The 15,265-nt window shown below is 49.3% G+C and overlaps 1 protein-coding gene and 1 long non-coding RNA gene across 8 annotated transcripts; one reads left to right on the top strand and one right to left on the bottom strand.

The window, feature by feature from the left end:
* Positions 1–24: 24 nt before the first annotated feature.
* MORC4 (MORC family CW-type zinc finger 4) lies at positions 25–13,872 on the bottom strand. 7 transcript variants are annotated; one of them, XM_074882897.1, is made up of 12 exons: positions 13,757–13,872; positions 13,152–13,274; positions 11,348–11,650; positions 9,893–10,937; positions 9,199–9,361; positions 8,899–9,101; positions 6,901–7,020; positions 6,709–6,796; positions 5,411–5,456; positions 4,866–4,992; positions 696–773; positions 25–498 (listed from the first exon to the last, which is right to left on the bottom strand). In XM_074882897.1, exons 2-4 carry the CDS (start codon positions 13,199–13,201, stop codon positions 10,895–10,897), a joined length of 396 nt encoding a protein of 131 aa, XP_074738998.1. In that variant the 5' UTR covers positions 13,202–13,274; positions 13,757–13,872; the 3' UTR covers positions 25–498; positions 696–773; positions 4,866–4,992; positions 5,411–5,456; positions 6,709–6,796; positions 6,901–7,020; positions 8,899–9,101; positions 9,199–9,361; positions 9,893–10,894. The 7 variants fall into 7 exon arrangements, 6 of the variants coding, with proteins under 6 accessions (XP_074738998.1, XP_074738995.1, XP_074738993.1 ...); XM_074882894.1 differs by lacking the exons at positions 9,893–10,937; positions 11,348–11,650 and adding an exon at positions 6,152–6,275 and having other exon boundaries at positions 6,709–6,819; positions 8,899–9,024; XM_074882892.1 differs by lacking the exons at positions 9,893–10,937; positions 11,348–11,650 and having other exon boundaries at positions 8,899–9,024.
* Positions 13,873–13,930: 58 nt separating this feature from the next.
* LOC141949257 (uncharacterized) lies at positions 13,931–15,221 on the top strand. Its single transcript, XR_012630710.1, has 2 exons — positions 13,931–14,437; positions 14,718–15,221. It is a non-coding gene; the product is annotated as an uncharacterized LOC141949257 (long non-coding RNA).
* Positions 15,222–15,265: the final 44 nt, after the last annotated feature.

Raw genomic sequence — 15,265 nt, forward strand, 5'->3', positions numbered from 1 at the left:
CAAAAGACACTTCTCCTGAAAATTCAAAACATCAGAGTCTTTAATATAACAAGTTAACCTGAAAATGGGGAAAGAGGCCACACGGGATTAAGGCTGCAACCTCAAGAGAGGAAGCATGAGCTTTCCGCATCCTCTTTTAGCCAGGAGAGGCAGGAAGGAACACACTAGGGCTAGGCAGGACAGGGTAGGATTGAGCACAGGGACTGGAACTGTCCTGATCCCTGTTACTGTTAAGAGTTTTAAGCACATCCAAGCTGTACACAAATAAGAATCAAAGTCTCATTTTATATGATGCTCCAACATCTTCAAGCATTGTCATCTCTCTCAGCAGGAGGGAACATGAGTAACAGTGAGACAGGGCTGAGAAACTGCCAAGCCCTGCAGCAACAAGCATCAAGGCTTTGCTCCTGCAAACTTCTCCCTCCTGCCTCACTTGATGTTCCATGCTCTCTCCGGATGACGATGACAATCTTCTCTTCCTCTCTCCATCCAAGCTCCCTAGACCAACAAAAGGGGAAAAAAAGAGCAAGTTTCTCCTTGATGTCTTAGCAAGGGGTAAAACATCCTTTCTCCTGGAGAACAACAGGACAACAAGAGAAAAGCAGCAGACATCTCCTGTATGCAGGACACCCAACGTCTCTCCCCCATGCTTGCTCCAGGCAGCTGAGCTGCAAACTGGACCTGGATATACTCACCCCTTTCAGCATTTCTGTTTGTATTGGGGTCTCTTCTCCTCATCACTGTATTCCTGCTCCCTGGGTGCCAAACAGCTTCTGCAACAAGACCAGTCTGAGTGTGTGAAACAACAGCTTGACTCCCTTCTCCCACCAAAAATCTCCATGGTTTGGACATCTATGCAGTGTCTCTAATCTTTCAGGATTTCAGATAATAGAAGATGCCAGCTTGACGCCAGTGCCAGCAATAGATGCCCAGAGGCTGGAGAGGGGTCAGCAGGAGAGCACCTGAAGAGCAGCACAGAGGAATTCCAGCCAGACAGTCAGCTTCACTGCGGGCCCAACTTAAATGCCTCTATGCAAACGCACGTAGCATGGGGAATAAATAAGAGGAGCTAGAGATGCGTGCACGCCTGCGGGGCTACAATCTTATTGACATCACGGAGATGTCATGGGATGGCTCCTTCATGGAGTGCTGGAATGGAGGGGTACAGGCTCTTGAGGAAGGACAGGCAGGGGAGACAAGGAGGGGGTGTCACCCTCTATGTCAGTGCCCAGCTGGAGTGCAGGGAGCTCTGCCCGGGGATGGGTGAGGAGCCGAGCGAGAGTTTATGGGTCAGGACTAAAGGGAGGGCAGGGACAGGTGATGTTATAGCGGGGGTCTGCTACAGACCATCTGACCAGGAAGACCAAGCAGATGAGGGGCTCTATAGACAGATAGGAACAGCCTCACATTCACAAGCCCTGGTCCTCATGGGGGACTTCAAACACCCTGGTATCTTTTGGAGGAACAACACTGCAGTGCATAAGTGATCCACAAGGTTCCTGGAGTGTGTTAGTGATAACATCCTTCTTCAAGTGATAGAGAAGCCAACAAGGAGAGGTGCTATGCTGGACCTTGTTCTCACCAACAAGGAGGAGCTGGTGGGGAATGTGAAGCTCAAGGGCAGCCTTGGCTGCAGTGACCATGAAATGGTGGAGCTCAAGATCCTTAAGGTAGCAAGGAGGTCTGGCCAGGGATGTCAAGAGCAACAAAAAAAAGCTTTTACATGTACATCAGTGATAAAAGAAAGACTAGGGAAAATGTGGACCCTCTCTGGAAGGAAACAGGAGACCTGGTCACCCATGACATGGAGAAGGCTGAGCACTCAATGACTTTTTTGCCTCAGTCTTCACCAGCAAGTGCTCCAGCCACATCGTCCAAGTCACAGAAGGCAAAGGCAGAGACTGGGAGAATGAAGAACCACCCACTGTAGGAGAAGATCAAGTTCGAGACCATCTAAGGAACCTGAAGGTGCACAAGGCCTTGGGACCTGAGGAGATGCACCCACAGGTCCTGAGGGAACTGGTGGATGAAGTGGCTCAGCCACTATCCATCATATTTGAGAATTCATGGCAGTTCAGTGACGTTTGCGGTGATTGGAAAAGGGGAAACATAACCCCCATTCTTAAAAAGAGAAAAAAGGAAGACCCAGGGAACTACAGGCCAGTCAGTCTCCCCTCTGCCTGGCAAGACCCTGGAGCAGATCCTTCTGGAAAATATGCTGGGGCACATGGAAAATAAGCTGATCGGTGACAGCCAACACGGCTTCACTAAAGGCAAATCATGCCTGATGAATTTGGTGGCCTTCTACAATGGGGTTACAGCACTGGTGGATAAAGGGAGAGCAGCTGATGTCATCTACCTGGACTTGTGCAAAGCATTTGACACTGTCCCACACGACATCCTTGTCTCTAAACTGGAGAGACGTGGATTTGACAGATGGATCACTCAGTGGATAAGGAATTGGCTGGATGGTCACAGTGAAAGAATTGTGGTCAATGGCTCCATGTCCAAGTGGAGAGCAGTGATGAGCAGCATCCTCAGGGGTCGGGTTACCGGCGCTGTTTAACATCTCTGTTGGGGACATGGACAGTGGGATTGAGGCACCCTCAGCAAGTTCAACAACGGCACCGAGCTGTGTGGTGCGGTGACACGCTGAGGGAAGGGATGTGCCATCCAGAGCGACCTGGACAGGCTGGAGAGGTGGGACGTGCAAACCTCATGGAGTTCAACAAGGCCAAGGGCAAGGTCCTGCACGTGGGTCAGGGCAATCCCAAGCACAGATACAGGCTGGGCGAGGAGTGGATTGAGAACAGCCCCAAGGAGAAGGACTTGGGGGTATCAGTGGATGGAAAACTGACTGTGAGCCAGCAATGTGCACTCACAGCCCAGAAAGCCAACTGTGTCCTGGGCTGCATCCAGAGCAGTGTGGGCAGCAGGTACAGGGAGGGGATTCTCCCCTTTGCTCCGCTCTCATGAGACCCCCCCTGCAGTGCTGGGTGCAGCTCTGGGGCTCCCAACATAAGAATGACATGGACCTGCTCGAGCAAGTCCAGAGGAGGCCACAAAGATGCTCGGGGGGCTGGAGCACCTCCCCTGTGAGGACAGGCTGAGAGAGTTGGGGGTGTTCAGCTGGAGAAGGCTCCAGGGAGACCTTATAGCAGCCTTCTGGTACTTAAAGGGGGCTACAGGAAAGATGGGGAGGGACTCTTGATCAGGGAGTGTAGGGATAGGATGAGGGGTAACGGTTTTAAACTGCAAGAGTGCAGGTTTCAATTAGATGTGAGGGTGGTGACACACTGGCACAGGTTGCTCAGAGAAGCTGTGGCTGCCCCCTCCCTGGAAGGGTTCAAGGCCAGGCTTGATGGGGCTTTGGGCAACTTGGGCTAGTGGAAGGTGTCCCTGCCCATGGCAGGGGGGTGGGACTGGATGTTCTTTAAGGTCCCCTCCAACCCAACCATTCTGTGATTCTATGATTATGATTTTATGAAGATCAAGAGAACAGCTGAAGAATCAAACACTGTGCTTAAGGGCTAAAGGGAGAAAAAGCCACTTGAATCCCAAAATAACAGATATAAAATGAAGTACAGACTATGAGACAGAGTTCAGCACACCACATAGCCAGTCATTTCTGCTTCAGTTTTGAGTTGACAGAGAAATGCATCATAACCCATGTGGCCAGCACAGACCACTAATGCCAGCTGCTTCAAAGGAAAGGAACTGTCACGGCCATGAGTTTCATAGAAACAGTCTATAAGAAAAGTTCCCTCTATGTACCACTGTACATTTGCAGTGAAGTCTTGAAGCACAAGATGAAAATCCTGCTTATACAGGTTTAAAACAGAAATGTAACTATTACTTTTCTGGCAGCCACAAGTACTGCACAGGTGTTTTCACTGAACTGTCCAACACGATCTTAGGTCTCCATCCTCAGACGATATTTCTTACTTAGAAATTATCTGTACACCTAGGAAATCCTAATTACTCCTTCCACAGCACCTTACCTTGCTTGCTCTGGTTTGCCACCACCTTGCTGATTGCTCCGTTGAACCAGGTCAGTCTGAAGGTACTCACAAACCCCACAGTCTGTTTGTCTGGCTTGACAACGAACTGTCTCTCATCTGTCATCTGCGCTGCTTCCTCTTCCAGATCACGGACTTTTAATGTATCAGAGCTTTAAATGGAGGCATTAGCTTCCTCCTCTGTTGAAAAGTGGCTTTACTATCTAGTTTCTAGGCTATAAAATAAAAACTTACTCCTCGGCCTCCAGAGCCAACTGGTTTCCTTAATAGTTTATCATGAAGGCTATCTCTGTGGAATGCTGAGCTTCAACAGATAATGGCAATTCAGCTGTATAAACTAGGTGCACCCTGGAATTTGTGGATCAGAGAAAAGGATTTTCCTGCAGTAACATCCAGACGGTTGGTCTCAGTCAATTCTTTCTACTTAGCATTTAAGCTGGTATTCTTGGCAAGGAAGTAAAGCTTTTTTATTCTCCAACAGGTCAGAAGATCTCAACAAGAAACTGTATTTTCTTATTAGCAGTTTTGACATTTGACTGTAATTCAATCAGCACATTTAACTAAAACCCATCCAATCCTTCAGAAGCACTATAATTTAAATGCCCAGATTCATCTAGATCAAAGGCTGTTATTTCAAAGGCATCAGGAAAAAAAGGGGTCAGTGACCAAAGCAAGCATGTACTGAAACATGTTCCTATTTTAACATCACCTATTTTAATGAAGATCCGTATTCACAGGTATGTGGAAGGAACACAGGAAGTCAGGCATTTGACAGAAACTGTTTGTATTTCAAGGATGTGAGATGGCATGGAAAAAAGTCATCCAGGACTCAAATCATAAGTCTACCTGTATCTGGGGAGGCGATGGAGATGACAAAACCAGCTTTCTGGTAACAGTGTAGGGTCAGCCTGGTCAGGGATCTTCCTCCGCTTCAGACACTCTTCACATTGTACCCGCAACCGGTCTGGCCTCTCTGCAAAAAGTAGTGCTCAGTCAGGTGTGGAGTAAACACCAGGAATGGCTGTTCAGAATGAGTGCTGCCACCAGCCCCCAAAGCAGTCCCAGCCCATGTGGCACAGGACATGGGATGGCCCAGTGCAGCCAACATGTCTCTGCTCTCCCAGGGACACCCTGCCCGCAGTGTGGCATCCCTCCCAGCAACCACCAGAACAAACTCCACAGGTTCCAATCTCAGTTCCCTACAGGAAAGAGGATTCCAGTCACCCCTCGGCAGCCTCTGCTCCTCCTGGTGACACATTCCCACCCCACCTTGGCCAAGGGAAAGCCCCAGGCCTTTAACGCTTGCAAAGAGTAGAGCAGTGGCAAACTGGTTCCTACGCTATCATGCAAGCTGCATCCACATTGCCCAAGTTCATCTGTGCCATCCTCACCTTCCAACAGCTGTTGAGTTTCTGTCCCAGCACAGCGATCATCCGTCTGGAAGGAAGAACTCTGTAAGAAGCTGGGCAGCTCCCACTGGCACAACAGGAAGCACAAGGAACAACCAGGGCAAACACAAACCCTTTCCCCAAGAATCTGACCTAGACTTGTGATTTTAGGTTGGCACCTTAGCAGCCTTTCTGTATCACCCACCTCACAGCTGCAAAAAATGGGCCAATACCATCATCTAAAAAATCAGGCTACAGGTCCCTTTCCCCAAGTGCAGCCTTTCCCAAAGTGTGGAGTGCTGCACCCTGAGGAGAGCAGGGGCCAGTGACTGCTTCTGCTCCATCCCTTAACTGGAGGCTGCACATGAGCATCCAATTTTTCCTTTTGGCTTTATAGGTGTGTTCCTGGTTTGGGCAGCTCTGCTAAAGTGTACATGAACACAGGTTCCATTTTATTTTGGAGAAGTCTCCTCAGGGCTGGAGTCTTGTGAGGGAATGAGCTTGAGGAACACAGAGACTGTGTCCTTTCCTCAGCCCAAGGCTATATGTTTGCACCAGACCTTCAGGATAAAATTCTCCATGCTCTCTAGGGGCACTAGAGGAGGAAAAACAGGCCCAATCTGGGGCTACTTCACAATAAACAGACCTAAGAACATGTACAGTGCTCAGAACAAAGGCTGTATCACAGAAAAACCCTCTCCGAGCAGCAGCCTTGTGCACAGGTCTCTCTTATCAGTACTCTACCTTCTTCAAAGTCCTCTTTGTTGTGTGCTTGATTCAGGAAGTCCCATTGTTACACCAATCACATCTACACCTCCTCCCTGCACCACGGGCCAGAAATTAAGGGAAAGAACTGCCTTAGCCAATTCTGCTCAGAACAAGCAAACAAAAAAAAAGTAGTCATTTGGAGAGCACTGAGATCCCAAAGCCCTGATACAAAGGTTGATGGCAACACCATGGCCTGTGCATTGCATGCCAACAGCAATATGAGGTACAAACACCTCGTAAACTCCCTGAAAAGATATTTTGGGCATATAATACTGAATCTTTTTCTTCCAGAAAGCAGAGCACAGACTGTCTTAACTAACAGACCAGAATTATCTGTGGCAAAGATGGTCACCTCCAAGGCATGCCATAGCTCTGAGATACTGCCGCAAGATAACACTAGAAGCAAATGCTGCAGCAATCACTTCCTAACAGAGGCCAGGCTATCCTGCCAGAGCAGATCCCCTCTGGAAATCACCTCTGGTAGCATCTCCAGCCACAGCAGTATTAAACAGTAGATGGACATCTCTAGTTACCTCAAACCCAGACAAGGAGTCACAGTGCAGGGGCACACATTGATCTGATCCTAGGGACACGCCAGGTCTCCTTGTTCAACTCTGGACACTGTGCAATGTAAAAGCAAGGATCTAAGACAAGGTTGCTTTTTGCAAAATCCCATTCTCCCCTCTCCCAGATAAAAAGAGGTAAAAACAAGTCCAACTCCTCACCTTCCTTTGACATCCCACCTTCTCGTAGGATCTGATGAGTCAGTTGTTGTGGTACATCATGATCCCATAGTGGCTTTTCTTCTTGCAGGTTAATCCAAAAATGATCTTCACCCTTTTGCTCTGAGGGAAAATGTGTCAAGGAAGAAATAAACAACAAGCTCCAGAGGAGGAGCGGGGGAGATGCATGAGTTCCACAGGAAGGAGTGAAACATTCCACAGAGGTCGCTGCATCAAGCTGCCCACGCTGCCTTCCTCAGCACAACACCTTCCCTCTTCAGCAGAGGAAAAGCGCTCAGCTCTGGCCTGCTAACAACAACCCCGTGCACGCAGCCAACAATCACAGATAAGAACACGCATAACTGACTGGAGGGGAGTTGGAAACAGCTGTACTGAGTGGAGCCAGTCTGTCACTGCCAAGTCAAAATATGCTTTGGTTATAGCTTTAATAAAAACTCTGATACGCGTTTATATTACCCTGATAATAGAACAGGCAAGATCTGACCAAAGAAAACTGCCTTGGAGTATATCACAAATGAGATAACTAATGACTAACAATTTTACCTGTGCTTAAAAGATAAATGACCAACATTTACAAAACCAAATCAAGCACATCCAGTCGGGGCTGAAGAAATCTTAACGACTAACAATGACACTACGGTACATCAAAGAGCGAGCTCTCCTTCAGCAGACTCCAGTTTCACAAATTCAGTTCTAGACAGACCACTATTAGATGAGGAACTCTGAGTTTCGGGTTAAAATATTTCATTAACCACTTTTTGTCTGAATATATTTTAATTTGCTTACTTCTTGGAGTCAGAGCTCATGCATTTGCAATTTACGTAGTCATCACGTGCCTGCCAATACAATGCTGCTTTGTCTGTACACTGAAGGTGCTGAACTCCAAACCTCAAGGATCTGTTATTTTACGTACACCGGCTATGCAAGGCCAAAGAACCTTTGGAAGCAAGTGGAAAACCAGTATGGCTTGGGCAATACCACTACAGGTTTCTAACCTGCTGCATTTCTGCAAACCACCTCAAAACACAGTGGCTGTGTAATCTCTTGAGAGAGCATTAGCACACACACATGGAGTTACAAAACAGGAAAGCAGCTTTGTTGGTTCTCCAATTTCTCACTAAGTATATAGGTACAGAAATCAAGTAACACCTCTTCATCTTTGGTCAATCTTTTCCTATTAACATAAGCACAGAAATTCATGACACAAAATGGCCTTTAAAGCACGTAGCAGGAGAGGGGATAAAAGATGCTCAGGTGTAGTTCAAAACAGCTTTAGCAAAGTTCTCTCTGGGAGAGGTCTGAAGGGTAGATTGTTCTTTGCACTTGGCTCTACTTGGGGTTTCTGTTCTGTGGACACTGGTCTCTAAAAGCATGTGAGCAGGTAAGCCAAACAAGTCATCCTACTCCCAAAAGAGCTGCGGTGGCCTAGGAGTGGGTGTGGGGAATGAGAATTAACATGCTCCAAGAACTCAAATGACCAGCTTCTAGTCAGACAGGAAAAGTCAGCAACCAGCTGCTGCTGAACAGGACAGAGGGGAAGAAAGGCTCTTCTGGTCTCGTTATACATCTTGATAAAGTGTTTTTCCACTGAATTGAATAATGCTGTCATTTAAAATACTTTTCAGCGGATATTTTCCCAAGCAAAACTGATCAGTCAGCAAAAGACTCAAGCCTTTCTCCACCCACACAGCACATCAGCCCTGGGGTATGTCAGGAACTGGCTCATGTACGAGGTGAGCCATGAGCCCTATCAACCACTGATCCAGCAGAAGCAGCTCTGAGGGCTCCCTTCTAAGCTTCTCATCAGGATTTGGCTTCTCAAAGGTCAGAAGACAGTTCAGCCTCTCTATTCATTTAAATCCTGGGTTTCTCTATGCATCAGACCAGACAGGCCTGAGCCCAGCTGTGAGGTTGGTGTGGAACCCCGCAGTGTGCTGAGGCTGCTGTGAGCAGAGTGCCAAGAGGTGGCAGGAAGGATACAATGAATCTTGGCTTGCAAAAATCATATTCAACAGTGGCCAGGCTCTTGGTGATCAGCTGAGTGTTCACCTTCTGTCGCAGGACAATCTGCGTGCGAGGCTTCAGGTACAAGACACTGCAGTGTGCCTGGGAGAGGGGACAGCACAGCAGAACAGGCAGGAGAATTCTAGTTGCATGGAGTCTTTTCCAGGTGAAGCCAAAATCTAGTTTGGATTTAATGTTTTTCATCGCCTGTGAGTCATGCACAGAACAAAGCTGGGGAAGAGCCATCCTGCTCCCTTTCAGATCCTGCCAACTTACCCATAATGAGTACTCCATTTCTGGGCCAGGAAACTCTGGAACCATATTCTGAGACTGCAGAATCTTTCTGCTGGGAATCTCCCCATCGTCTGCAAGGAATTCTGCTATCCAAGTATCATGCTTGTCTGTATCAAAATCCAGATCTGGCTTCCCATCTTTATTTCTGAAAAACACCAAACACAAAAATAAAGACAGTCTCCTCCAATCATCAGCACCCTGGTCTGCTCTTCTGTATCAGGATCCCAAGGGAACTTCCTGAGGAGCAGATAAACCAGCATATTTCACACACGCCATGGATCTCATTAGTCAGTCATTTAATTACAAGCATTTCTGTGCAGAACACCAAAGTAGCAGAACACTTCAGAACAGTCTTGGTAACAAAGAAATATGGAAGTTCCATTGCACAAATGGGAAAAGGAAGTAAATGTATTAATTGGTTTCCTCTGAAAAAAAAGAGCATGCCTGTGACAGGCAGAACTAGACCCACCTCTCCTAACACCCAGCGTGGCACCCCAAGCTCTCCGTTGTACAGAGGGAGGAGGCAGAAATCCCTGTATTTGTTCCTCCAGTGGCTAGGCTGGATGGCAACAGGCTTAGACCACCCAGGCCAGGTGCTGTCCTGGAGCTGTCTCTGCTTTTAGCCCTTCCTCATCCTCAGGGCACCACTGCCTCACCACATGCCTCAGCCCCATACCTGCAAATGTTCCAGGGGAGGATGCATGTGCCCTTTTTGCCTGGAACGGCATCAAACTGTGCCAGTAGCTCCTCCCTGGTGTTGAAGAGGTATGGTCCAGGATGGCATCCAGGCTAGGCACAGAGTCTTCAGTAGCAATCATTTTCTCTAGAAGCCACAGAGTCAAGGAAAACAGCGCTGCCCAGTTCACCTACCTCCCTTTTGCCACAGGGGAACAAAAAAATCCAGTTGCAAAGACCTGGCCACAGGCCTGACACTCCAGAGAAGTATGACACAGGAGACTCCAGGAGGATGGGCTCAGAGAAAGACTGAGCCAGGACAGACATGACAGTAGGATGCTTTGACAAAAAACACTTAAAAGTATCGAGCTGAGCGGGGGGCAGCCGTGTCACGCAGCTGATAATGTACAAGCAGTGCCGGGGAGCTGCATATTCTCAGCTCCCTTTGGTGTGAAGGAAGCACAGGCTGGAAGGCAGCACCAAAGGCCATTACCGGTGCAGAAAAGCAGCAGAGAGCGCAGTGAAACAAAGAAATTAACTCAGCAGTCAGAATCCAACATAACTGTTAAGCAGTTATTCTTTATCAGCAGCGCTGGGGACACCCTGGGGATTCTCCCCCATAAGGGCTCCCAAGAATTAGCAAGGGACATCAGTTTACACACACACAAATCATACATATTCATTAGATTTCCTGGAATGGGGTGTCTTATGGTAATGAGTTCCTGGAATTCATTTACATAGTCCCAGCATGCGTGGTGAAAATAGGGTGACAGTCTTCGGTGGTCGAGGGAAGAAGTAAGCAGTCTTCTTCACAGTCTTTGCTCGTTGACCTTCTTCCCAGAGCGTGAGCTGTGAAGTAAAGTCCAGGTGCCTCCTTCCTAAACCAGCAGAATCATTTCCCCTATAACAGGGTCTCTGTGTCTCTTTGTTCCAGCCCCCCCTTTTTTTAATTTTCCCATTCTAGAAGTTGCCCAAGTGTCCACTGAAGGCCTTGACTCTGCTCTCAGTGATTTCTGTAGGGAGCCTGACGAGCGTTCCCATCTGACCTAAACAGACAAAGGGACCCAAGGAAACAGCTGAGGAGTCAGGAGTCCTTGAGAAGCAAATGAAGCAAAGCACAAACAAAGCTTCCATACATCACATCACAGTTTAGTCTTAATATTTGTCAGAAATTCATTTGTTTGAGCCCTTTCATTCCCTTTCATTCGCTCCTGGGCAGGGGCTGTGTACATGGGTCTGCATGGCGGGGTGGAATGGGACAGAAACAGGTAGCCCATAGGTCGCTGGCATGACTGCAAAGGCTTTCCAGGAGCCAGGTTAGCAGCAGATGCCCACAAGGAGATGCACAACAAAGTCTAGCCTAAGGAAAAGGGAATAATGCTGCATTGCAGTGTGCTAACAGTAAGGCCTGCTGCAGAGATTCTCCCAGTGCAGCACTGATTACAGTTATTCTCACCCTCTCCAAACATTGTGCTGTGCACACATGGCCAGGGGACAGCCCTCAGCACCATGGCAGTGCCACTGGCCCCCACGTCCCTTTGGAGGAGGGCAGGTTTTCTGGCTGAAGGACACCAGTGGGATAATCAGCCTCAGCATGGACATGGCCCATGTATGTCTAGGAAAGCAGCCCCACGCTGAGAGCCCCTCCAGTCCTGCTGAAGATGATGGCACCCTTCCCCAGCACATGGAGCCAGACTTGAAGTCACACAATCCAACGGACGGGTGGTCTCTCTTCACAGTCTTCTCCGTGAAACCAAAGCTGAAAGCAAGCAAAACAGAAAGGGGCTGGAAACGGGGAGCACTGGCCTCACTCCAGGCACAGGCCCACATTACTACACTTAACTTTTGCAAAGGGAGCTGAGCTCCTGTTCAACAGGGAAGACTTGGGATGGCTGCAGTGCTGGTAAAGAAGCCAAGTCCTGCCAGTCCTATACTGCCTTCACCACTGAAGAACCACATAAATGGTCAGGAAGAGCTACTCACAAGGACGATTTCTTTAGCACCTAGGGAAGGACTTCAAACCCTAATTTACCTTAAGCACCTCCACTTTTTGCATTACAGACAGGGAAATCAAGAAGCAGAGGAGCAAGGTAATGTTTCCAACACTGCACACCCAGGTCAACAGCCAGACAGGGAAACCCCATGTGCCTGTTCTTCATAGTTCTGCACCAAGGCTGACTTCTCACTGTCCCCTCCGGGACAGTTTGTACCAGCAAGGGGCTGGCCGTCCTCCACTGCACACAATGACAGGGCGGGAAGGGAACAGGGCCTCTGGTTTTTATTTCCTGAACCCCACTCACATTTCTGAAGTGCTGTGGTTATATGTCTTCTGCATTTAAAGATACAATTTTCTCTGCTTTGCTACCCCACATTTTGTTTATGTCAAACAAAATGGTCAGACAGAAACAAAACCAAGCCCTGGCCCCTTCACCCCTATGGGTAAGCTATAGCAAAAGAGAAAGGACAAGAGTTTCGCATTGAAAGACTCCCTCCTCCAGCCTTAAAAACATCTAGTCAAAGAGGCAACCAAAGGAGCATCAAGAAGGCAGAGCTGATTTGGCAAAAAAACCTGATCCTTGCAAAGGCCTTTCTGTGTTTGGCCTCAAAATGCCCTAGTAAAGTTACAGCCCCCTCTGTAAGGCTCACATCACTGGTTGTTCAAGCTTAAAACCTATTTTCAATGAAGTTAGTTATGCAATTAAAAGACCAGGCCTATTGAACTGAAATTCCTTATCACGATATCACGCTTTAAATCTCTTGCCATTAGCCTGTCTCATTCTCTCTCATCGCTGTAGAAAAATACTTCACATAGAAAGATTAACATGATATAAACACATCCTCTAAAGCCATGATTTATTTCAGCATCCACAGGGTAAGACAGACAAGAGATGAAACTCCTCCATAACAGCAGTCTACAGAAAAGGACTCTTGGTTTGACTTCAGAGATGTTCAGCTTTATGCAGACCTTCTCTATGTCCCAGCACAAAAGCACCTCCTCTGCTTATTTCACACATCAAGGAGTCAAATGACTTATGTTAGAGCAGTTAATGACAAGTAAAACGTTTACTGTGAGTCCCTAGAGCACCCATTACACATTGAGGCAGATTTTCTACAGTGTAAGAGCAGTTATTTTGCACCTCTGCGTGCTGGGAAGGTAAGGAAGAAGCAGGGAGAGGTGGATGCTTACGATAGGAAGCCAAAGGCCAGTGGCAATGCTTGAAGGAGAGCAGCTGGATATGGGAGGGCTCATAGCTCGTTACCTGAGCATGCTGTAGAGTTTGCAAGGAGTCATTCCTGCCCCATTGTCCATAAAAGTTAGATAAAGGTGAGCTCCACAACTTCAGTGCAGAAAAACTTAGCTGTCACGCTGTGATGTGCACTGCCTACGGGAAGAAGAAATCTGGGCAGTAAGAACTAACAGTATTTCACCCTTGTTCCCTCCTAAACCCTCTTTGCCCCCACGTGAGTTCCAAGGAGCAAAAGCAGTTTGCCAGAACTTCTCTTCCGAGCAGTGTCTGGGAAGGGAGGCTGCAGGCCGCTGGGCGAGGACAAACGGGGGCAGCTGTGCCGGGGCCGAGGGGGTCGCGGGCAAGCTGTGCCGATCCACCCAGAAATCACCCCAGCAACTAATAAAATCTCCGTGACCTCCGCATCCCCTCAGCGCGTCACGCACGTTACGGAGAGGCTGCTTAGTAAACCCGCATGGATTTTTTTCTAGAAGCCCACAGCTTGCGCTGACACCTCGGCCGGCCCGGGCTCAGGGCGCGGGTCACGGCCTTTCTGTCAGGGCGCACCGAGCCACGTCCGGGAGCCAGGCCGGTGGGGCCCTGCTGGGGCCCCTCTCCCCACGGTGCCCGGTGCTCACCCAGCAGCTCGGCCCCGACGCCGAAGGGCCGCGCGTCGTGGGGGCCGCAGCTCGGCGGGGACAGAGCCAGCGGCGGGCAGTGCCGGCGGCCCGGGCGCGGCAGCCTGAGTGCGTTAACTTCCCCGCCGGGCGCGGCGACATGGCGGCGCCCAGTGCCGTACACCAAGATGGCGGCACCCGGTGCCGTACAAGAAGGTGGCGGCGGCAGGCGCTGAGCCGGCAGCACCGGGGGAACTGCGTGGGGAGGCCCCAGCCTCTCCCCTCAGTGCGTGAAGGTGACAGAAACCAGAAACCGGCGGCGGTCACGGTGCTCAGGCCGGGCTGGCAGGGGTTGTACCAGCAAACCGCAGCCTGGGGAAGTGGCTGGCAGCAGCCTCAGCCCAGGGCACGGACCTCCGGGGAGATGTGGGTGCGGACAGGCCCGGGCCTGGGTGACTCTCCCGGGAATGGCGTTGAAAGCAGCCCCGGGGGCCGACCTCTGCCACGGCCCCCTGCTGCCGTCGGGGCAGGGCGGGCAGAGTGTGGCCTGTTCGCAGCTCTGGGGCCTGGAACCACCCCGCAACGCCAGCTCCTCTGGAGCTTGGACAGGGCAAAGCACCACCACAGCCCCTTTCCTCGTTCAGTTTTTCACTTTGCTCTGAACCAGTCACCTCCTTGTAGGTGCGGTGCAGCCTGGGCCAGGTGAGCGTATCTGTGAGTTGTTGCAAGTGCATTTACCGGTTGTGAGGGGAATCACACAGCCTGGAGGGGGTGATGGCAGCAGGGAGAAAAACAAGGGCTGGTGGGGACATCCCTCTCCTCCCCATGTGAAAGGGAATGAAAGGGCTCAAATGAATTTCTGACAATTATTAAGACTAAACTGTGATGTGATGTATGGAAGCTTTGTTTGTGCTTTGCTTCATTTGCTTCTCAAGGACTCCTGACTCCTCAGCTGTTTCCTTGGGTCCCTTTGTCTGTTTAGGTCAGATGGGAACGCTCGTCAGGCTCCCTACGGAAATCACTGAGAGCAGAGTCAAGGCCTTCAGTGGACACTTGGGCAACTTCTAGAATGGGAAAATTAAAATAAGGGGGGGGCTGGAACAAAGAGACACAGAGACCCTGTTATAGGGGAAATGATTCTGCTGGTTTAGGAAGGAGGCACCTGGACTTTACTTCACAGCTCACGCTCTGGGAAGAAGGTCAACGAGCAAAGACTGTGAAGAAGACTGCTTACTTCTTCCCTCGACCACCGAAGACTGTCACCCTATTTTCACCACGCATGCTGGGACTATGTAAATGAATTCCAGGAACTCATTACCATAAGACACCCCATTCCAGGAAATCTAATGAATATGTATGATTTGTGTGTGTGTAAACTGATGTCCTTGCTAATTCTTGGGAGCCCTTATGGGGGAGAATCCCCAGGGTGTCCCCAGCGCTGCTGATAAATAATAACTGCTTAACAGTAAAAAAACTTTACCGTTGAGCCAAGGTCTCTGTTTCACATGCCTGTATTTCGGTACGCAGAGG

This window comes from Strix uralensis, chromosome 13, assembly GCF_047716275.1.
Source record: "Strix uralensis isolate ZFMK-TIS-50842 chromosome 13, bStrUra1, whole genome shotgun sequence".
Taxonomy (NCBI): domain Eukaryota; kingdom Metazoa; phylum Chordata; class Aves; order Strigiformes; family Strigidae; genus Strix; species Strix uralensis.